General features: G+C 37.0%; 1 protein-coding gene and 1 long non-coding RNA gene across 2 annotated transcripts; both read right to left on the reverse strand.

Moving 5' to 3' along the window:
- Positions 1–230: 230 nt before the first annotated feature.
- On the reverse strand, positions 231–3,311 carry Or-15 (olfactory receptor 15). Its single transcript, NM_001098319.2, is given in 5 exon segments — positions 231–326; positions 1,286–1,441; positions 1,917–2,018; positions 2,339–2,441; positions 2,524–3,311. Coding segments are annotated over 5 exon segments (1,191 nt in total). The 5' UTR covers positions 3,288–3,311; the 3' UTR covers positions 231–260.
- A 7,573-nt stretch (positions 3,312–10,884) lies between these two features.
- LOC134198982 (uncharacterized) lies at positions 10,885–11,307 on the reverse strand. The gene is made up of 2 exons (XR_009973292.1): positions 11,106–11,307; positions 10,885–11,022 (listed from the first exon to the last, which is right to left on the reverse strand). It is a non-coding gene; the product is annotated as an uncharacterized LOC134198982 (long non-coding RNA).
- Between the last annotated feature and the right edge of the window lie 12,292 nt (positions 11,308–23,599).

A 23,599-nucleotide genomic window follows, 5' to 3' on the forward strand; every position in this document is an offset into this window, starting at 1 on the left:
GAGTCCTAACCACTGGTGGCTTGTGTCGTAGACACCGCCATCAGCGGCAATCTATTTTTATATAGTGTTTTTTAAAAATTGTATTTTTAATATTTTTTTAAAAAAATATTATGTAATTAATAAGATTTTAAATAAATATAAATAAATAATAAATTAAATTAATAATAATAATAAATTAAATTAATTAATTAAATTAATAATAATAATAAATTAAATTAATTAATTAATTTCTCTCTTAATTTCTCAGCTTCATTTTACTATTATTCTTCTTGGAGAGTCTGCATATTCCGGATAAGTGTGAAGAACGAATACGCAGTCTTCATTATCTAAAAGGAATTAAATATAATCAATAAATACTTTTTTTATGATTTTTTATGATTGGTGACTTGGAGTCCTTTCCAGTTTCACTAAGACAGGTGGGCGAACAAAAATTCAGCCAAGAGGGGTGGGATTAGCTGACAGCTACCCGAGCGCCTCCAAAGAAGACCTAATAACTCAAGAGTAGCTGCTTCGCGATTGAATCTACTACCGGATCGGAATCGGGACCCGCTGGGAAAATCCGGCGAGAAACTCAGCGGGCTGATGCATGGGGTAGGTTGCACGTCGAACTCTTTGCCGAGTTTAACGAGTACGGTTACCGGGGTCGCTAAGCCTGCTCCTAGCGTTAGAGCTGAAAGCCTCTAATAAAAATTTCAATAAATGTATTGACAAATTAGATAGTATAACAATACAGGGTGTATTGTTATCAATATGTATACAATACAGGGTGTATTGTTATCGAAGCTCTCTTCGAAGCTCTCTTTTGAATTTTTGGAACCTTTTGAAATTCATAAATTCAAATGAAGTAATAACTTCTGAAGAGATAAAATTGTATTCCATTTTATGAATATTACTTTTAGTTTTTATGCATCTACTCAACGTCCCTAATTATCACGATGAACCTTCATAAAATTAAACCAAGTCCAAACAACATACAAACTTGCGCCATTACTGCTTGTAGTGCTAACTATACACATATTCATTTATTTATTTTCATCTTACAGTTCGAAAACGGCATGGCATTTCTACAGTTCTAAAATAAAATTAAGATTTCAACTTCATGATTAGCAGTGGTATTCCCATTATGAGGTATACAGGATTCGATATCGATAAAAAATATAGTCCTAAACTTACTACTATTTAAGTTCTGAATTTGCTTATAATTAGTCTGAAAATCCTTATTCAATATCCGGTAAAAATCTTTTAACCTAAATACGAGTATTACAAATTTACCCCGATTCCTTACCGAAGTAAATGTTGCTAAAGAAAGCGGAAACATTTTCAATCCCGTTATAGTAATAGGAATTTTCGCACGCTCCACGAAAATAATGATGCTTCGTTTAAAAGACTGACACCGTGGTATCCATTCGCTATTGTAAGCAGCAAACACTAGTTCTTGACTCTGGAAATCATTACGTCACGTTCATTAGAAGTCGTCGTGGCCTAATGGATAAGATGTCCGGTGCATTCGAGTTGAAGCGATGCACCGGTGTTCGAATCCCGCAGGCGGATACCAATTTTTCTAATGAAATACGTACTCAATGAATGTTCACGATTGACTTCCACGGTGAAGGAATAACATCGTGTAATAAAAATGAAACTCGCAAAATTGTAATTTGCGTAATTACTGGTGGTAGGACCTCTTGTGAGTCCGCGCGGGTGGGTACCACCACCCTGCCTATTTCTGCCGTGAAGCAGTAATGCGTTTCGGTTTGAAGGGTGGGGCAGCCGTTGTAACTATACTTGAGATCTTAGAGCTTGTATCTCAAGGTGGGTGGCGCATTTACGTTGTGTGTGTGTCTATGGGCTCCAGTAACCACTTAACACCAGGTGGGCTGTGAGCTCGTCCATCTAAGCAATAAAAAAAAACTACTTACTTGGAAATGTAATTGAGTTCCCATCCACGCCGGTACGAATATTTGTAAGGTCATGGCAAATAGGTAAGTTACCATGAATAATAAGGTTTCAGTAGAAGAACGCTGCAAATTAAATGATAAATAAATAAAAATGGGAAACAGACATACCGAATTGCCTTCTCGAGCTATATTATTGTTATGTAACTGACGACAGCCACGACAAAAGGGATATCGTGTCACGCTTTTTCAAACTAACACCAATAAAGTATTTGCAACGTCGGAAACAGTAAGATGATTCAATGATGATTTACCGAATTTTAACCTTAAAAGTAGTATTGATTATGTCTCCATTTAGCGAAAATTACTAAAACTAAGTGTTAATGAAACTTTAATTTATATCAAGTGGAATGTTATACAGTCAATAACATAATATCTCATCTTACCACCATTATCAAACCACACATAGCAACGCATATAATCGCTGAAGCCACCCCGAACTGCACAAACATCGCAACATCCAATATACTTTGCACCGTTGAACAATATCTGAAACATTAAAGTTAATATTTCAATGACGTTCTCCGTTAGAACTAAAACGAAAATACAAAATTTCTAATTTAACATTTACTTCAATACGAGCTCATAGTGCTTTAAGATCTCGTTTAATTTTAATACTTCCGTTATGTTCATAAGACCCCTGTCCATTTTTCGTTCCCTTGGATTTAGCTTCAGGCTTAAAAGCTTAGTTTGTATTATCTTTAGCTGCGTCACCGCCATCATAAGAAGTCCCGAAATGAAAGTATCAATGTTGACGTTGTACATCATGTGACCGTACATACCAAAAGATTGATAAATATACCAGCCAGAAAAAAAATCGTGACGAAGCTCTTCGTTCAAAAAATAATAGTTACATATTGGTAGTTCTAGTTTTGTTTTCCATATCAGTTTCACTATTAGAGGTCCAAGAACCTGGGACGAATAAGCGAAATTAGATAATATGGCGTACAGTTTCCAGTATGTTTTGTAAGCGGAATTATTTTTTTGGATAATAGCAGAGCTTTCTTCGCTGTTTCCTCGGAATTCGTTTTTATTCAACAAATCGAAGGCGTCCAAAATTTTATTTCGCTTGAATAAAATCATTAAAACTTTAGTTGTGACTGTTATTTCTGTAAAACAAAATATAACTTCCCGGATTAATAACTCAATTTTAAGAGGGGTGTACAGCAGATTAATAGCAAGGAGCGAGTTATACATAATTAAAGTTATAAATAAAAAAACAAACGAATAATATTTGTAAGTTTTCGAAGATTTCCTGTCGGCCCATATCCCAAACATTTTCCAGAAAAATACATTTGGTTTGAAAATGTCTGTTTGATAAACGAGCGTCATCATTCTTACAGCAGTTCCCTGAACATTAAACTCGAAATACACCTTCACTCGGATTAAAGGTGTTAATTAGCTGTAAATTATTCTGATGCAAAAAGAATTTAATTAAACACTATAGCAATACTGCCGCCTTTTTTAATGATCTCATAATTGGCAATACAATAAGGTCACTCTTTGTAGAATTGTTTTGTAGTATTCATTGTTTATTTTCTAGATTCACACTTTTCTACAAATGTTTGTCTTCCATGATTGTCTTCCACGGTGATGGAATCCTGTAGTAAAAATCAAGCCCACAAAATTATAATTTGCGTAATTACTGGCGGTAGGATCTCTTGTGATTCCGCACGGGTAGTTAGTATACCCTGCCTATTTCTGCCGTGAAGCAGTAATGCGTTTCGGTTTGAAGGGTGGTAGGACCTCTTGTGAGTCCGCGCGGATAGGTACCACCACCCTGCCTATTTCTGCCGTGAAGAAGTAATGCGTTTCGGTTTGAAGGGTGGAACAGCCGTTGTAACTATACTGAGACCCTTAGAACTTATATCTCAAGATTTGTGGCGCATTTACGTTGTAGATGTCTATGGGCTCCAGTAACCACTTAACACCAGGAGGGCTGTAAGCTCGCCCACCCATCTAAGCAATAAAAAAAAGGGTGGAGCAGCCGTTGTAACTATACCAAAGCCTTAGAACTTATATCTCAAGCTCGTCCAATCACCTAACCAATAAAAAAAAACACACACACAAAATTTATGGCGATAAGTGCGAGCTTACTTAATTTAAATGAAAATAAGAATAATAAATTATACAGAGCATACGCTCGCAAATTTGGATTCGACGAGTGAGCTAGTGTAAAAATATCCTCGATTAAGATTCACAAAAATTTTAAGACGGATAGTAAATTCGGAAAGGCTAAGTAAAACAGGAAAATTACAATATTTAATATTAGACCCTATACTTAAAGCGCCAAGTAGATTAATGCAATGGACGTGTTTGCAATTTGGAAAACGGTGCAGCCCTTCGGGTGCGTTTTAATTGAAGGGGTCGGAAACTTGGGGATTAATGATTCTACTAAAATCTTCAACGTTTCATTTCTCGGGGCATTGTGATGTCGTTACTCATATTAGTATGACAAATTTTAATGAGTTTCGATGATGCGTTATATTTAACAATGATATTAAGAACTTAGAACTGAGTTTAACATAAACAATGCTGTTTGTACCAGATCCTCAAAAATTCGATGACATACTTCACAATCTAGTATTGATGCCACATAGAATAAATAGGTACATTTAAAAAAAGAAAGTCATAACAATGTCATTTAAAAACATAAACAATCAAGTAATTTTTTCATCGACATTAATATTAGTAGTATAGTAACATTCCATGATAATTTTGAGTGGATAAACATTAAAATATGAAGTACACTCTTCATTTGCCAACAATTCTCGTTCAGCACTTAAAATTCATTTACCCGTGTACTAATAACAATAAAAGGAAATAGCCCGCTTTATGTAGAAATTCATTCCTCCAAGGCGAATCCTAAGGCGCCGAGTTTTGCTAATTACTGGCTGTAAATTTACCCTTTAAAAAAATAATTTAGGCTCTTTTCAAATACATACACTAGTGTACCGATTTTCGACTTGCGTAGTTCGCGCGTTAAATTAAATGCTTAAAATTTTGTAAATGGTAATATTCTGAATTTTATTGATAATACGCTTGAATTAAGATCGTATCCTCTAGATAGAGATATAAGCTCTACAGTAACATTTATTATTATTATTATTAAGGAAGCAGAAAATAATACATAACTCATACCCACAAGCCACAGTACGATGAGATAATAATATAATGATTTAACGTAGGAGTAAAGAAAAAAGAAAAATGAAGTAAACAGCATCCATTCGAACGAGAAGTAACAAGTCCATGAATAATATCTACAGCTATCATCCTCATAGGAGTCATAGACAAATCTCTACGCAGAGATAGCACAATTAACTCCATATAAACTTAGCCTTGTCCAAAATGAGACGCAGTATATACATCAACAAATAATAAGCACTGAGTACATTCATTTTTAATGATGGTAGAATCGAGCCATCTTTCGCCTGGGGCAAATTTACGAATTATCTGAACATCTCCTATAATCGATATCAGAGAAGCTTCTTCAAAGTCTATAAAAAAATCAATGATATAGACGAAAATAGCCATAACGAATACCGTTGATGACCGAATGACATGACCGGATGACCTTCGACAGTTATACGTGTATTTCATTTAATCTATATATTAATACGTGAAGTAAAAACTTTGTATCCCTTTTTACGAAAATTGCGCGGACGGAGGAGTATGAAATTTTCACACTTATAGAGAATATAGAGAAGAAGTGCACCATGCTAATATTTTTTTTTAAATAATGCATAAAAGATACATTAAATCAATAAAGAAAACATTACACACCTACATACCATGACAATGTATTTGACGCACACACGCATGCATACTATTTATTGTCAAACTTTTGTTCTTGACGTCTGTGGTCAAATTGAGAATAGATTCAATATTGTTTGTCTTTATTAATATTTTTTTATAGTGTAGCCTTGGCGAAATTTGTGATTATAGAATTATAAAATACAATCATAATAGTATACAAACTTGGAATTCCAATTAGTCGAATTTCGACTACTGCGGGACCTCTAGTAATATTTATTACGTATGAATATCATTTTATCCTTTTAATCTTCAACGTATCAATAGACTTGGCACAGATTATAATAACCCGATAATGACTGCTTAAATCAAATTTGAATGTACTGAACTCCATTCACACATGCAAAGTTTGCGAGGGATTTGAAAGAAGGCGAGACCTACCTTAATTATGGCTCCAGGCGACCTATTGTGAAAAGCAACTCTCATGAACTCCGGAAAATTATAAAACTAAATGTATACGAGAGTCCCTAGTTCGGTTGGGACTAAAAAAGTTTTCATCTGCGTAGACTTGTATTGATAAAATCTACTTTATAATAATTTTGTAACGAAGTCAACGAAGACATGCTTAAATTACGAAACAAATTGGACTTTGTTAAAAATTATGTGAGTAATAGTATGTGTAAATCTGTATTCCTTTATCAATATCAGTCAATGTAATCGTTGATTTCATCTTTCGAAATTGAAAGATTTCAAAACAAATTTTTGCTTTAGTGCCTTATCCATATTTCAATGCTAACAATTTTAGAACAATCTTATATGTATGCAGTCTTTAAAAATGTTAAAGTTAAACACAAAAACTAGATTAAAAATTTAACGTTTAAGTGTATTAATACAAGAACAGATGCAATTTCATGAGCAGGTTTTTTTACTAGTGATAGGACGTCTTGTGGGTCCGCACGGGTAGGTACCACCCTGCCTATTTCTGCCGTAAAGCAGTAATGCGCTTTGGTTTGAAGAGTGGGTCAGCCGTTATAACTATACTGACACCTTAGAACTCATACCTCAAGGTGGGTGCGGCATTTATGTTGTAGATGTCTATGTGCTCCAATAATGTATGTATACGTTTATTGGCCCAATAATAAACAGAGAGCTCGGTCAGCAAAAATCCATATCATGGTTTTACGCGAATACGTAAGTGAAATATTAAGTTCAAGTAAAGACCTTAGGTAAGAATTATTCTTATAGAAAGGAATGTCCTTATGATTTTGATATTTTTAACATAGTACCCGGGCTATGTTGCTCTACAGCAATTTCTCTCTGCGGCACGTCGGCTTCCTGTTTTTTAATTAAGTGAAACTAAGAGGCCCTTTTGTTTCCACAGACAGGCCGCGCTCGCTAATTGCCCGCCAGTCAGTCACCTGTCACCGGCAACGCTTTATTTGCCCACTTGTGCTTAAAAGGGCAAATCTTAAACATTCATAATAGATGAATGGTTTCTAGCTAGTTAGGCAGATGAATGTGCATTTCTTGAAGTTTTGCAAAATTGTAATTTTGTCTTGGATCATCGACGTTGAAAATGGGATCACAAGTGCTATAAAATTTGGTAAAACTTTTGCTGCCTCAAGATCTTGAAATCAGCATCGTTGAAACTTTCAAATACAAATTCAAAAATTATTTTTTGTTTCGGTACTCTTATTTTATTAATTAATTTAAAGTTAGTGACGTTCCGAGTATCACAGAGTTTTCATAGTAGCTAACAAAAAGTTGGTGAAAATTTATCTATCTTCTATTATAATAAAAATTAATAAAACATTTAGCTAACTAGAAGTTTGTTTGACTTGCTGCTTAAATTTCTCAAATCCAATCAGATTTTGAGGGTCGGACCTCAGTGATTAAGTGAATTGCGACTGAGTCGAGTTCTTGTGAGTCGACGAGACGAAGACGATTACTTTGGGAAGTACTTGCACCTGAGATGAACGGTGGAATTCCACGACTGGGTTTGCTAATTGACACGGCAGATCAATTTTGTGGTCTGCTCCGCGTGGGTGAGACTGTGTCCTCATCGCATAAATCGGTACACTCTTGTCGCTGCCTCCTATGAGTGCACCATATTGTAGAAGCAGGCGACAGGGCGTGAGAAAGAGCGTCTACCTCTCTCCACATCAACTCGTCACCGTCGAGCCGGATGCGCAGAAAAGGCTCTCACCCGAATCTTACTCCCCTAATTATTTCGGGTCTCCTCCGCACGCCAATTTGGAGATCGTTGAATTAAACCAAGAACGTGTCCTATAAGCTGATGTACATGAATCTTGCAAAATAGCAAACAGGTGATGGAGGACCGCGATTCACTCTGCGTGAAACGAGACATCTTGCCTCCAGCCTGCAAATGACTCATCTGAAATGACTTCGATCTCATTCGAAACGAGGACGCTGGTCCTGATAATCTGGACCAGATAATGTGTTAAGCTACAAGTATAATCATACAATGTACTAAAAATCAAACAAAGTACGAACCCTCAAATATTTTGGACAAGTTAGTCAATGAAAATGCATTATAAAAAGCCACGACCGTTCTGTCAAGTGTGAACAACTAAGGAAAAATAATCATACAAACATCTAGTAGTGTCAGCTACTCTTTTTTTTTATTGCTTAGATGGGCGGACGATCTCACAGCCCACCTGGTGTTAAGTGGTTACTGGAGCCCATAGACATCTACAACGTAAATGCGCCACCCACCTTGAGATATAAGTTCTAAGATCTCAGTATACAACGGCTGGCCTACCCTTCAAACCGAAACGCATTACTGCTTCACGGCAGAAATAGGCAGGGTGGTGGTATTTACCCGCGCGGACTCACAAAAGTTCCTACAATTGACTGATAACAAGTGTTGAAACTTAAACATATATGAAACCACAAAGAATACACTAGAACGATAGAGAATTTACAGCAGAATCAATGAAATTGATTTCTAAATTTGAATTTCAAACGCGATTTAATCAGAAATCCTTGTACGAGAAACTTTATCGCCCGAGACGACTTCAGACGAAGCTACGGACACTGTACTAGAAAGTAAATTATCCGGAAAGTGACTATGTGTGCCCTGTTTAGTATGCATTAATCACGATCCGGCGACCACCGGCGTGATTGAAACTAAATCCCTTAGGACGACGCTTTACTGTCGACTGATTACTGTCCGCAGCACCACTACACCGTGGATTAGGTTATTTAAATCAGAACACGTGGAATACAGAAGGATTTCAACCTATTTTTAAAGTGGTCGGTATATGTAATCGGACGGGTTCTCGATTTCAATTTAATATTTAGATTGCTTTATGCTAGGTTGAGTAAATAACAGTTCTCTGAATTATAAATTGAGTATTTCAAACCAAATTCACGCAAAACCCTAATGATTTTTTTACTTTTAAACAATAATTATCATTCGAAAGTAATAAAATAGTATATCATTTAGGACTCCGTTACTACATTCAGGTAATCGTAATTATATAAAAACAATTTGATAAAACTGATTCTAATTTAACAGATTGAGAAACCACAGCCTGATTTTCAAGTACTTTTCCAATCGTAGTTCACCAAAAAATTCAAGGCTACATATCTATGGTATACTAGGTGATAAATTAGAAAAACTCATAACCTTTAAAATCAAATCAGAAATAAAGTACATTTCAGAAAGCAATTTCCGAACTGCAAAACAATAAACAATTCGCTCAACGGTACCGTACAATAACACTAATTACGAGTATCCACGTGAAACGTTGGAGGCTAATAAATCCATTTAGCGCTGAAGGGAGTGGTGATTTTCACTGCAAAAACCAAAGCGGCAGTAAGTCCGAACACCAATTTAAAGTTTCACCTTATATGCAGCTGTCTGTAATCTAATTAGAGCTGAATTAGTTTGTTTACAAAACTGGGAATTAACTGGTAGCGAAAATAGACGGTTTCATTAAAATTTAAGACAATATTTTATGTAGAAAATTAATATAATTTTCTTTCCTCGATTCCTATTTTTACGTCAATAATTATAGGAATTGGATATAAGCATGCGAATCACTAGGCCTAAGAATGTCTACTGAGGTCGATATGAAAGTTTTTCCACACAAGAACCGAAGAGCAGTGAAAGAGAAAACGAAGAAAACTTTTTTTGTCCCTGAAAAAGAGGCGTAATTTATTTTCCCTTGGTGCAATATTTAGTGCTGTCCATTACTACAGTTCGCGACCGAGCATTATTCACGAACATCCATCTTTTTTTTCTTGGGCTCACGCGCGCGCGCGGTCTTCCATATTAACTTTTTCATTCATATTCTGCTTTTGCGTATTAGAAACCGTTTCGGTCAGTAACTTTTTTTCGGGCCGTATATAATATGTTACCGAATTACAAGAACAATTTTGTATTCTTAATTCGTAAGAATGATTCACTTCTATGTGTTGCGTTCGTGACGTTGTTGCTTACTATGTGCTGCGATAAATATTATTGTATTCCGTATTTCATGTTTACACTAATCCATAGTTTATAATAATCGGTAAAATCTTTAATACCCAATATATTATAACTATCAAATTAATTTTAAATAAAGCTATTGACAGCTCAAAGATTTTTTGTTTTAGTTCAAATAGATTCTTTATACAAAATTAGAAAAGAAAAGAAAATGACTACAATATAAAATGAGAATGTCATCAGACTGTAGTCGTAGTAATTTAAATTAAGTATTCTGAAGGATAATTTATACTAACTACTGGCCAGCTTTAAAAAAAAAAATATCACCAAATTCCGTTTACCTAGAAAAAAGTTCTGATCTAACACGTGTATTCGAATTGAGAACGTCTTCCTTTCTTAAAGTCTGTTAAAAATGGTCCCGTCTCCGGGATTTTAGCACCGGCACAGTGCTCATCGCTTGAAACGAGTAAACAGGGCATTTTAATCTTCAAAGCACAACGGTTTTCAAAACGAAATTAAATTTTAAAGTAGTTTTTCGAAGTGTCTTCCTACGGGCTTGCGGCAGTCTAACATTAAGCCTGTTATGTTTACATAACTGAAAGCGTGAAGTGGTGTCGCGGCAGCCGCAAGGCGGACGTCCGCCGGCGTCGCATCGCTAATGCGTTATGCACTTAGCGGGACTTAGATTTGGAAACATGGCCGCGAGTAACAGTTCACGCCATATCATTCTTTTTATTAATAATTTTATTTCAAAACGTACACATACTTGTTATAAGAAAGTAAAATGTAGCAAACGAGTCCTGAAGAATGTTATTTCTAATGTACATCAATAGTTTTAAAAAAATCAGATGTAGCAAACGAAGCCTGTAAAATAAATATCTTGAACAATTAATTCATTCGAACAAACGTGAATGTTGATTGTGTTGTAGTTTTTGTGTGTTTCTTACTTAATCTGCCTTCTGCCTTAATATGCCTTATTCTTCTGTTTAAAATGCTATAAAAACGTTGCCTCGTAGCAACATCAGCTAAAATAATGATCATATGTTTTTTATGACAAATAGGTACCGTACGAGTATAACTCATGAGCAACGTGTTGTGATTTTGTATTTTTTACTGATGGATGTGACAGAATACTCTCTCTTGCCTGGATTAACATTTACCCATCAATCAAAAAGTTATTTTTTTTATTGACTAAACGTGATTTGTTAATCATACAGTTCAAAATTTTGACAAGTTTAATTCTGCTATTTATCACTTTCTAACTTTCGCATAAATCACAATAAAATTTATAGCCTTTTTAGGATGGGCTATTTTTAAGAATTACAAGAGAAAATTGAGGAGGTTTTTTTTGTACCGGATGTATGGGAGACTTATTCGATTTTCTTTATTATTGAAGTGAAAAATTCTTTAGAATCGTTGTGATTTCAAACCGGATGCAACGGAAAAAACGACAGGTAAGAGACACAAATACAAAAATGTGTAGGATGAAGCCAGCAAAGAACGAGACAGAAATATACATACTATTTAATACAGCGCCATCTGTGAGATTTTTGAATACTAACGTGTGTATGAAAGCTCTTGTAGTGAATTTTAATTTAGGATTATACGTGAAATTAAAATATCAATTCACAGAGGGCGCTACCTTACAATTATTTACTAATGACAAAATTTTACATATACTTAAGACGTTTAGGATACTTGTATTTTAATTTTGGAAGGTTTCACTTCTACCACGTGTGAATTGCACACATTTTTTTTAATTTTTTTTATTTGTTGCGTAGATAGTCGGATGAGCTCACGGCTAAGCTAGTGTTTAGTGGTTACCCACGATGTAAACACCGTCAGCCGTCCCTAGACATGCGTTCGCAGTGTCAGTTTTAGACTACAACGGTAACCTACAACGCAATGCATTTTTACGCAAGGCTCCGCAATGTATTATGCGAGGAATGAAAGGTTCCGTTTGAGGTAGTTTCCGCCAGATACATTTAACCTTGATAACGAATTCACAGAATTCAAACTTACCAAAACCATCATTATTTCTGCTGGACTTCGCATATGACGTTTGTTTATCGTTTAATATAAAAATTCCATTAATCGTAACACCCTGTATAAGGAATGTTTTACTTGTATTGTAGTTGCACACAGTTAGTATATGTGTATTTACATGTTAATAAAGGTATAGAAATATTTTAGGTTTAGGCTGGTCACTTAGCTCTCTACTTATTCGAATAGTAAACTTATTAAAAACAACTGCCACGCGCTAACCGGCCATGACTCCAAATCTCAATACGCCCAATCGTCGCTGGGGGTAGCCATTATCAGATTTATTTTCGTCGACCGAACAGTAATGTTATCTATCGGTGTAGCAACTGGTCTTTGGGTCCCGGGAGGTGGTCCCCCAGGACCGTAATGTCGGCACATATTACGCTCAATCTAGATTTATTCATTGATCCTGACCCACTTCATACCTACGTGTTACCGTTATGGTGGCTTCCACACATAATTTTTATAGTCTATATATATTGTATAGGTAAATAGTATATTCGTTTTAATCGTGCGAATTTCAGGGGTAAGCAGTTTTGTTAAAGTTGACTTAAAGATAAACTGGATATTATTTGAACCTTTTAAGAAATTGATACCAAATCTAAGAATTATATTGTACTACTTGTGGTTACTCTAATACAATCATTCATCATCATCATCATTCATCATTATTATTCAGAGACTCGTCACAACATACGAATCTATTCTAATGTTCAGCTAATGATCAATCTTCAGCCGTATTCTTTGATGAACCATAGATTTAGATTCATTCCATGTATCACATTTCCACTTTTGTTTTGTCCTTGACATTTTGAGAACTGAAATTGACTTTTCATAACTTTTATATTAAACAAACAAAATACAAATAGAGCTGAAAATGGATTTTTATGTTTTCTTTTGACATTTAAATATTTCATATCCCGCCTCAGTCTAAAGTACCTGAATGACCCTTCTTGGTGATTCTTAAATGACCAATCAGAAACTGAGTCTAGTGGCACTATTAAGTACGTTGGCTACGCTGCCTATTTAATCAAGAAATAAAAGGGTGTATACCACTCATCTCATCATCTCAGCCTGTCTACTGTCCACTACTGAACATAGGCCTCTCCAAGTGATCTCCAGTGCGGCCGATCCGTTGCCACCTGCATCCAACGTGACCCAGCGATGCACACTAGGTCGTCGGTCCATCTGGTTGATAGCCGTCCCACACTGCGTTTGCCAGTACGTGGTCTCATCATGGTCCCATGGAGGTATTTAGCCTACTGTACCACGCTGGCTCGACAGGTTGGTATAGGGCTTAATTTGGCATTTTCCTTCACTTGCACTGATGTCTTGTGCATATTCCCTTAGTCGGTTCTTACGATTCCCTGGGATAGTATAGGGGTGGTGATTGTATTCTTACTCCGTCACCACACTATACCACTACTACCTATGTAATAGGCATGAATTCGTAACTTGAGATGTCGCATATCTTTGAAACATATTTTTTTGGTTAACCCAATAACGTCCATTGCTGGACATAGGTCTACCTCAAGGTTCGCCACAATAACCGGTCTTGTGCAGCTTACATCCCACGGACTCCCGCGACTTTTGTCGATACACTTCGTAGGACCTACCCACGCTGCGCTTTCCAAGAACTTTTCGGCCCCAGCGGCCATCTAATATAAACAATAACTAGCAGACCCGACCACGCGTTGCTGTGGCTAAGGTTTTTGTTTCTAAATAACACGCAGCCGGCTATGCTAATACCAAAAATTGACAAAGTAAGAACAATTGAATTTCACTGTATTGCGTTTACTACGAAATAAATTTCACTGATACTTTAGCCTCAGCAACACGTGGTGTTTATGCCATTAAATTGTAGCTTATGTGAAACGTTGCTATTTTTAACACAGCGTCATCTATGAGATATTAATGTCAAACAGCATTACAATTGTCTGTAAAAACTAATTTAAGGCGCCATCTGTTTTAGACTTATGAAACTTACAATTAATAACAAAAATCAACATAAGAAATCATTTTATTTTAATTAATAAATATCGCGACCATTAATCGAAATAAAAACCATCCTATCGTTCAAGTTGGATCAAACTGCACACGGTGTGCAAATTTAATTTTAAATCGATTAAGTAGCTTAGGAGTCCATCGCGGACAAACAACGTGACACGTGATTTATATATATTAAGCCGGTCCCAAGCCCGGATGCAAAAGGAGGAGGGTTAGTCCAGAGAGTATTGACCGTAAAACCAATATGAGCTAACACGCGCAGTAAGGCTACCAGGAGCCGTGAACCATTCGTTCAGAAAGTCTGGCTCTATGGGCACGGACACAATGATGGCAGCCCCATCACCGTGATCGGGACTCTGTGGGCTAAACACCTGCAAGTTCTTAAATTTAAATAGTTTATGAAACCCAAAGCAAGTAATAACCGGAACCCTTTAACAACGACTTTTGGCGCGAAATTACGGACACGAATTGGGTGTTGGAATGTAAGGACCATGACTCGACTTGAACGGCTACCCTAAGTGGCTAAAGTCATGCAAGAATACAACATTCACATTCTTGGATTGAGTGAGACGAGATGGAACGGTTTTGGAGAAACGCAATGTGATTTTGGATACTCGTTATTGTACAGTGGTAAGGAAGAGGATGCGACCCGAGAGTATGGCGTGGGTTTGCTGCTAAGTCGCAGCGCTAAAAGTAGCTTACTCTCTTGGAAGCCAGTCTCGGAACGAATAATATGCGCCAGATACGGTCACGACTCGACACGAGTACGGAAGGTGACAGTGATACAATGCTACGCTCCCACTAACTCTGCTTCGACCGATGTAAAGTCACAATTCTACGAACAGCTGGGGCATACACTCAAAGGCATCAAGAAACAAGATATCGTGATTCTCATGGGCGACATAAATGCGAAGATGGGAAATGACAATGTAGACCGCGAATATTACATGGGACAATATGGGGCAACCGGAACTATTAACGAAAACGGAGAACTTTTCGGTGATCTATGTTCCACACATGGTCTAGTTATTGGAGGTACCCTATTTAAGCATAAGGAATGTCATAAAGTTACTTGGATATCACCGGACGGAAAGACAAAGAACCAAATCGATCACGTAGCTATCAGTAAGACATGGCGCTCTTCTCTTCTTGATGTGCGAAATAAGCGCGGCGCAGACATTGACAGTGATCACCATCTGGTGGTAGCAGAAGTTCGTCTTAAAATAGCAGTTCCCCACAGAAAGCCAGATAAAGCAGCTAGAAAATTTTATATCCGAAAACTGGAAGATAGCAATTGCCGAGAGAAGTTCAGCTTATCTCTCAAAAATAGTTTCGAGCTGCTTAAGGAAATAGAGGATGAGCAGATGGACGAGACGTGGGACCGCATACGTGGTGCTATAATAAAGCTGCTAAGGAAGTATTGGGGTATACCAATACAAAGCAAGAACCTTGGATGTCAGCAGAGCTTTGGGCAGCCATCGAGAAGAGACAACTTTTGAACACTCAGATTTTAGGCTCCCCTTCAGATGCTATGTTGCGTCGGGAATACTCATCCACGCGATTAGTAATTAGAAAGCTGGCTAGGAGAGATCAGCGAAATGCAATCGATGAGCTAGCAGACCGAGCAAAATTGGCAGCCAAGAGGCAAGATATGAAAGAGCTTTACGATGTCACCAAGCGGATAATAAACAAAAAACATCATCCACGGAAAAAACCACTGAAAGACTGCTCGGGTCAGCTACTATGTACCACGGAAGAGCAGCTCGTGCGCTGGACGGAGCACTTTACTAAGTTGCTGTCCAAATGTCAGTCCCAACCCACAGACGGAATATCAGTACCCGACTTGCCTTTGGATATACCTATTGCACCGCCCACCTTTAATGAAATAGTAAAGGCAATTAAACAGCTGAAACCAGGTAAGGCCCCCGGTATTGACAATATCAATGCCGAAATGCTGAAGGCTGATGCACCGAGATCTGCAAGCTTGCTATATCCGCTCATCGTAAGGATTTGGGAGACTGAGCAAATACCGTCTCAATGGAAGCAGGGACTACTCGTGAAAGTTCCGAAGAAGGGCGATTTGTCTTCTTGTGACAACTGGAGAGGCATTACACTTCTTCCTTGCGCAGCAAAGGTCTTGGCTAGATTACTTCTAAACCGGATGTCCAAAAAGATCACTGGAACTCTTCGGGAGGAGCAAGCAGGTTTCTTACCGGGCCGATCATGCACAGACCATACAAACACTCTTCGCATCCTCATAGAACAAAGTGTCGAATGGCAGACTGAAATGATTCTTACGTTTGTAGACTTTGAGAAAGCGTTTGACACTGTACAGTGGAGCAAAATGTGGACCTGCTTAAAACAAAGAGGTATACCAAATAAAATCATTGGTATAATCCAGGCCTTATACAGAGGTAGTACATGTAGAGTCGTGCATGACCAAGTCCTGGGAGCCCCTATTGAGATGACAGCGGGTGTTAAGCAGGGCTGCCTCCTGTCTCCGCTACTATTCATTATGTTACTGGATGACATAATGCGGGAAGTGGTGACGACACCGCGGGGCATTGAATGGAGCGAAAATATCTTGGAAGACCTTGACTATGCAGATGACATAGTGTTGATGACGCCAACTTTGGATCAAATGCAAGCAAAACTTGAAGACCTCCGTATATCTGCGGAGAAAAGAGGCTTGCGTATCAACACCAACAAAACTGTCGACATGCGAGTAATGTCAAAAAACACTACTCCCCTAAAGCTCCAAGACTGTGTGTTGAAGTCAGCACAGAAGTTTACATATCTGGGGAGCTCCATATCAAATCGGGGTGGTTCGGACGAAGATACAGAGATACGAATTAGGAAAGCCAGGGGTGCTTTCGCGCAGTTGAAACCAGTCTGGGAGTCAAGTGTCATGACTCGTCGGATCAAGCTGACCCTGTTCGACTCCATTGTCAAGAGTGTTCTCCTGTTCGGATGTGAGACCTGGAGAGTAACCAAGACACTCACGAACCGACTGCAGGTATTTGTAAATAAGTGCTTGAGGTCGATACTCCGCATATACTGGCCAGTCACTATCTCTAATAAAGACCTTTGGACTAAATGCGACCAAAATCCCATCGCGCAAGACATTGCTCATCGGAAATGGCGTTGGATAGGACACACTCTACGGCGCAGCGGAGTCAACGCAGCATCAATCGCGTTTGAGTGGCAACCGCTTGGCAGGAGAAGACCTGGTCGCCCTGTACACACTTGGCGACGCACCGTAGAGAGTGAGATGAGGACTGCCAACATGACCTGGAGTGATGTCAAGAAGCAAGCGCAAGACAGAGTAAAGTGGAGACAACTTGTGAGGGCCCTATGTACCAGCGGGGTACCCTAGGACAACACACACACACACAAGATATAAAAATAAGAAATAATATAAATAATAATAATAAAGTAAATAATACCCGATTGCTAAAATAATGCGGCCCGGATTTTTTATAAATCTAATAATATATTTATTTTTCTCTTGTTCGTAATTTCATGTTTAAGTTACTTTTTTTGCTTATTGTAATTATATGGGTCGAAAGGCTTACGCAGTAGAATGTGCCAAAAATAGGCTTACATCCATGCATACATATTATTAAGCAAAAGATAATTTTGTTAACAAAACTTTCTTACTTCGGTAGTCGGATAATAATTCTGTTGTCTTTACCAAACCAAAAAAGTGAGCGTTGGAGGCAAAACGCTACTAAGAAGAAAATTATTATCCTGAAAAATCTTTAATTTAATCTCCAGAACAGCTACTTTGACTATCTCGGCATGTCTTTTCATGCGAATTCTCAGTATTACAGTCTAGAAAATCTTTATACTCATATCAAAAGCGACTCGAGTATTTCGTTTACATTTGCCAGAGCATGAATCGAAATACAATTTACATAATGCTCCCAATATTTATTACCTTTTTATAGAACTGAATACAAAGGAAATTTGGCAACTTCCTATGGAAACACAATGAATATATAAGAATTGGAGCGCACAATAGACTATACACGTTTTCATTTCATCTCATAGCTTTTCTTATTCCGCAAGGCAAACTATTTTAGAGCTTTTTGAAATATTTGTCAAATTTTTGCTACCACTTAATTAAGAGAATTTGTATTTTGCTTTAAAAATATTGTGTTTTAATAAAGTGCTCGTGGCCTAATCTAAGGGTTTATTGCTCATGCCGCCGTTTTTCCTCGACAGGTTTTAATATTGTTACGCGCTGGGGCTCAGGAAAAATATACAAAATACGAATTTAATTATTACGACACTTGAAATAGACTTTCAAATCACAGTTCACTTCTTCGCTTCGCTTCAGGTGATCCCTTCTTCGTTTCGTTTCGAATGAAATTGCTTTCATAATGTCTAAGCAACGTTTTATAGTCGACACAACTGTAAAAGTATGAATATAAAAATTTAAAAAATATAATGTTCCAGAATATTTCCTACAGTAGGTACTAGTCGTTTCAATATTCGTGTTCGCTATTTGACAACAGATGGCGTTACACGTGCCGGCATAACGACTCCAACTAATTATGCCTATCATAAAATATTAGCTGAACGACTTTCATGATGAAGACACAATGACATTAGATAAGAAGATCAATAGTATTTACCTACCAGTAGTAGACCGTTAGAGTTGGTCATAATGTCATCAGCGTAGATCAAGACCACAGCGTGATCCTACATTATGTATATGTGCTTCGTTAACCTCTAAACGCCAGATAAGTCATAAGCTAATAATAATAACCCATCTAGACCAATAAAAAAAATAACGAATAAAAAGTTACAGTATTACAAACCAAATGTATTGAGTCATAAAATCGGTATTAGGGAAATAATCTGCTGACTAGTTATTTTGAGGGAATCATGAAATTAAAAAAATTAATGAACATTAGAAGATCCTTCGAAATAAAAATATCTGCAAAAAGGTGTCTTCGTTACACAAATGCGACATCTAAATTGAAATAACGAGATATTTATGCAGTAAAATGCCGAGTGTCGGTTGAGTTAAAGAAATTACGGGATGTGGAGTGAACATTAAGTGAAATTTCCCTTTTAACCCCGCTAAACATAATCTCGCTTTGAGAGAAGTAATTTAAATATGGCGTATGAAGCCGCTGTGGAAAGATGTTGAATATTAAATTTGTAAATAAGACGACACGTTATTGAATAGGTAAACGAAAGCTATACGCATATATGTATATATATTTTTTTTCTTCAAATTAAGTAAGACGTAAAAATCTGTACCTAATTAATAAAATACAAAACAATGTTGTAGATGTGTAAACAAAGTTTTATATGGGTGTACTAGAACTAGAAGTGGCTCTGGATTTCAGCGCCAACACAAAGGCTTCCAGACTTTTAGCAACAGAAGCTTGAAGAGTTACAACAGATGAAAATATTAATATTGTAGATGAGACACGCTGTGATAGTTCACATCGCCTTTCTATTAAAATTTGTTTTTTTTAGAATCATAGATACATTAAGACATTTATGTAATAATTTAGCCAACAAAGGTAATGTTTGAATTCAAAAATATATTTCTGTTTTTGTCGTCCATTACTACCCCATGGTTAACCTAGTACTAAGCTATTTTCTGAACCCATAGACGTCTATCGCCCACTGCCCCTCTTTGACTTTAGATCGAAGTCTTATCCTTAAAACCGGAATTCACAAATACTAAATACTGCAAATACGGACAGAATAACATTTCCAGTTTATTATGTAGATACATTCAGTACATAATTATGGCTAATTTGTTTTACACGATATTACATCAAAATTGTTCCGGCACAAAATTACATACAAAATTGGTAGGTACCTAATTCAAATTCGATGCGAAGCATGGTAGCTAGAGAACCATTTATTATATTATTATCTATTATATGAGGCCGTCAGCGCAAAATTGGCCTAACCCACAATTTTTCATATTCGTGCTTATGTATTACATTATTTAAAACATAATAAATTTGGATGCAAAACCGGCCTATCCCTAGTTTCACCCATAGATAACAGACGGCTTTGTAAACATTATGTTTGCCCGCATTGTTTTTACCTGCGAAGCAGTGTAAAAATATATCCACGCCTTGTTACCTATTTCCATACTACTATTCCAACTATAGTAAGTTTAAGCCACTTTTGCACTGACGGCCTCATATATACCTAGCACATATTATGACCTTTACACTTCATATTAAAAGCCTTACTTAATTACCTTTAGTTACATATAAAAATTTTAAATAAACGGTTAATATTCTGAATAAAAAAACGTTAGTTGAAAAACTAACTGAGACTGAAAAGTCTAATTAACAATCTTAAAGAGATTTGACTGCTCTACTTTTCCATAGGCATGCTCTGTGACGAAACTCGTTATAAGCGAGTGGTCCACATGCAAGCTCGCATTTAAGTTGTAAGGCATTAATGCACAGACGCGCCACGGCGCATGACTACGCCTGCCCACGGGTAACTTATTTCAAAATTTTTAAAATTTTCATCAAATTTCTTGCACACATCCCTTCCTTCTACCTAGTCAGGTCATAAATTCTGTCACATGTTTAATGTAAAATAATTGAAACAAGTTTATTCATTATGTAACCATTCATATACCAAAATGAACTTAACAAAGCATAGATTCTTATAACACTAAAATTTATTCAAAATGACCTCCGTGATTTTGAATACAGGCCTTCAATCTGCGCGGCCAGTCGTCTATCGCAGCACGAACGAGGTCCATGTCAATATCGGCGGCTGCCTTAATCAAGGATGTCTTGAGTGACTCCAAATTGGGATGAGGCTTTGAGCACGCCTTTTCCTCCAAGTGTTGCCATATCTTGTAATCTAACGGATTCAAATCTGGACTGGAGGAGGGCCAGTCTTCGTGCCGGATGAAGTCGATTTCACGCGCCGCCAGCCAGTCTTGTGTGCTCTTCGCTCTATGAGCTGGCGCCGAATCTTGTTGGAATACCCAGTGCCTGTTATTGAACATGGTATGAGAAACAGGTTCCACAAGGTTCGTCAGGACTGTATTTTGATACACTACTGCATTCGTTTTTACACCTTTCTCACAAAAATGTACCTCTGTTAAGCCCCAATAAAAAACTCCCAACCATACCATGAGCGAGGATGGAAAATGACCTCGTTGGACACGCGGAATACGGTTGCTGGCTTCTTCACTACTGTGTGCGTACACCTTATCATTTTGTTTGTTGTAGCTCTCTTCTACGGTAAAAATTTTTTCATCCGAAAAAAGAATTTCCCGATATTTTTTTCCCGCGTACCGCTTCAACAAAGCGCGGCATCTCTTCAGTCTCAGGTCCATTAGACGAGCATTCAAACGATGTCCTGTTTTTCTTCGATGTGCCCGAAGCCCTAAGTCTTCATTTAACACCCTTTTCACCGTCGTTCTGCTTAACCCCATCTGAAGGGCCAACAGTTTCTGCTTACGTTTGGGATTTCTTTGAATTCGCGCCTTCACAGCTTTTATAACTGCTGGAGTCCTAACAGACCGAGGCTGACCACTTCTTGACCTGTCATCTACACTAGAGTCTTCATTGTATCGTTTGATGGTACGATAAACGAATCTTTTGGTTATATTCAAAATTTTCAGTATGTTAAAAATTTGAATTGGCGCGTAACCGCAACGATGCAACGCAATAACTGCAACACGGTCTTCTTTAAGCGTCCACTCCATATTTAAAAATGAGTAAAATTCTAAAAGTATACATTTTTATTTTCATGAACAATTCGAAATTCGAATTCAATAAACTTTTTTGTGGCCAGCATTCTAAAAGAAAAGTTTTTACTGTGTGACAATACTTATGACCTGACTAGTTATATTGTATCTTATACGTGGTCATTCCATGCATACTGGCGTTACAAAATGTGAATCTCATTCAAACTGATCTCAATTTACAATAATATTAAAATCCTTTAAACGTTCTAGCCAAGCCAGTTTTTGAGTGTAAGACGTACATTTTTAAGAGAAAATTCGTCACTAGCATTTTTGTGAACTATATTAGAGACGTTCTAAACACATGCCGTCTACATTAAAAGAGTATCATAGTCAATTTAATTTTATAGCGATTCCGATCGGATGATCAATTATGGGAGGCACCGCTCTTGCTAAGACCAGTATTAACAATTCTCTCAAGTTGGGTCCATGACCTCACCTGCCTAGATGGAATAGTCCCTTAAACTATCAAGGATTAGGTAGGGAAAAATAAAAACAATAGGTCCATTGCAGCCGGCTCACTGCGCTCTGGTATTGTTGAACATTAATTTTGTACAGCTTAATTCTTCAAAGTGTTTTATTCTCATTTCATTAAAGATGATTTAAAAGCTTAAGAATTTAAAGTCAATTCATTCTAATCGAATATAGCAGAGTTCCTAGCCGCGGGTTATTCAAAATGGCAACGTTAGTAAATACACCCCGTCTATTAAACCAAGCAAAGTTAATTAATTTCATCATTAGCCTGAGCAGGAAAGTGTTCTCTGAAACAATAAAATGTATAGGGAGAAAATACAACCCTTGCTTACTGTAAGGGGGAACATAAAATATTAACTATTATTTTGGCAACAGGCGTAAGTTGACATGGCTTTTAAAATTCTATTATTATTTTACTATCTGATATAGATCTAAAAAATATGAAAATTGTAATAGTTTGATGTATGTAGTTACCTGCCTAATCTTGTACCCAGACGTTACGTATTTCTAATAACAAAGCATACCTAATATTATTTTTAAAAGATGTTAGGACGAATCGGGTCGCTGGTTTCAAATCACCAAGATGAAAATTCACAGTATTGTATTTAGGAGGCAAACCTTCTTGTGTGTCACAGGGCTTAATACTAGAACAGCTGTAGTCTGCTATGTATGCACATAAAACACATACCTAGTACATAAACTAACAACAAAAATAATACACAGTTTTGTTTTATGTTTTTGCATGGCAAACTTACTGTAGGGGTATTTTTTTTTATTTGACTCGTCCATTGGACAGACTGAGGTTACGCATACATTTATTTTGTTAATTTAATTTATGTTCCAGTTTAAACGTATAATACTGGTAGCTCTCTCACGGTGTCAAGTCGATTATCAGTACATCGAAGTACTGAAGTGTTTGTATGAAAACGTCACTATGTCAGTCCGATCACAGGACTGGGCTTCGGGACCTACTTTTGTGCAGGGTGGCGTGATGCAGAGAGAGGTAATTTCTCCAAAACTGTGATTTTTGCCAAATTTTAGACTGGAAAAGGCTAGACTTCAACATCAACGGTGAGTACATAACATAGCTTTGGTCTTTTTTTTTTCCTACCTATGCTGATAGCCTTGAGAGGCTATTTCAGCTTCACCCTAACGTTTGTA

Source organism: Bombyx mori, chromosome 5 (genome assembly GCF_030269925.1).
Source record: "Bombyx mori chromosome 5, ASM3026992v2".
NCBI lineage: Eukaryota > Metazoa > Arthropoda > Insecta > Lepidoptera > Bombycidae > Bombyx > Bombyx mori.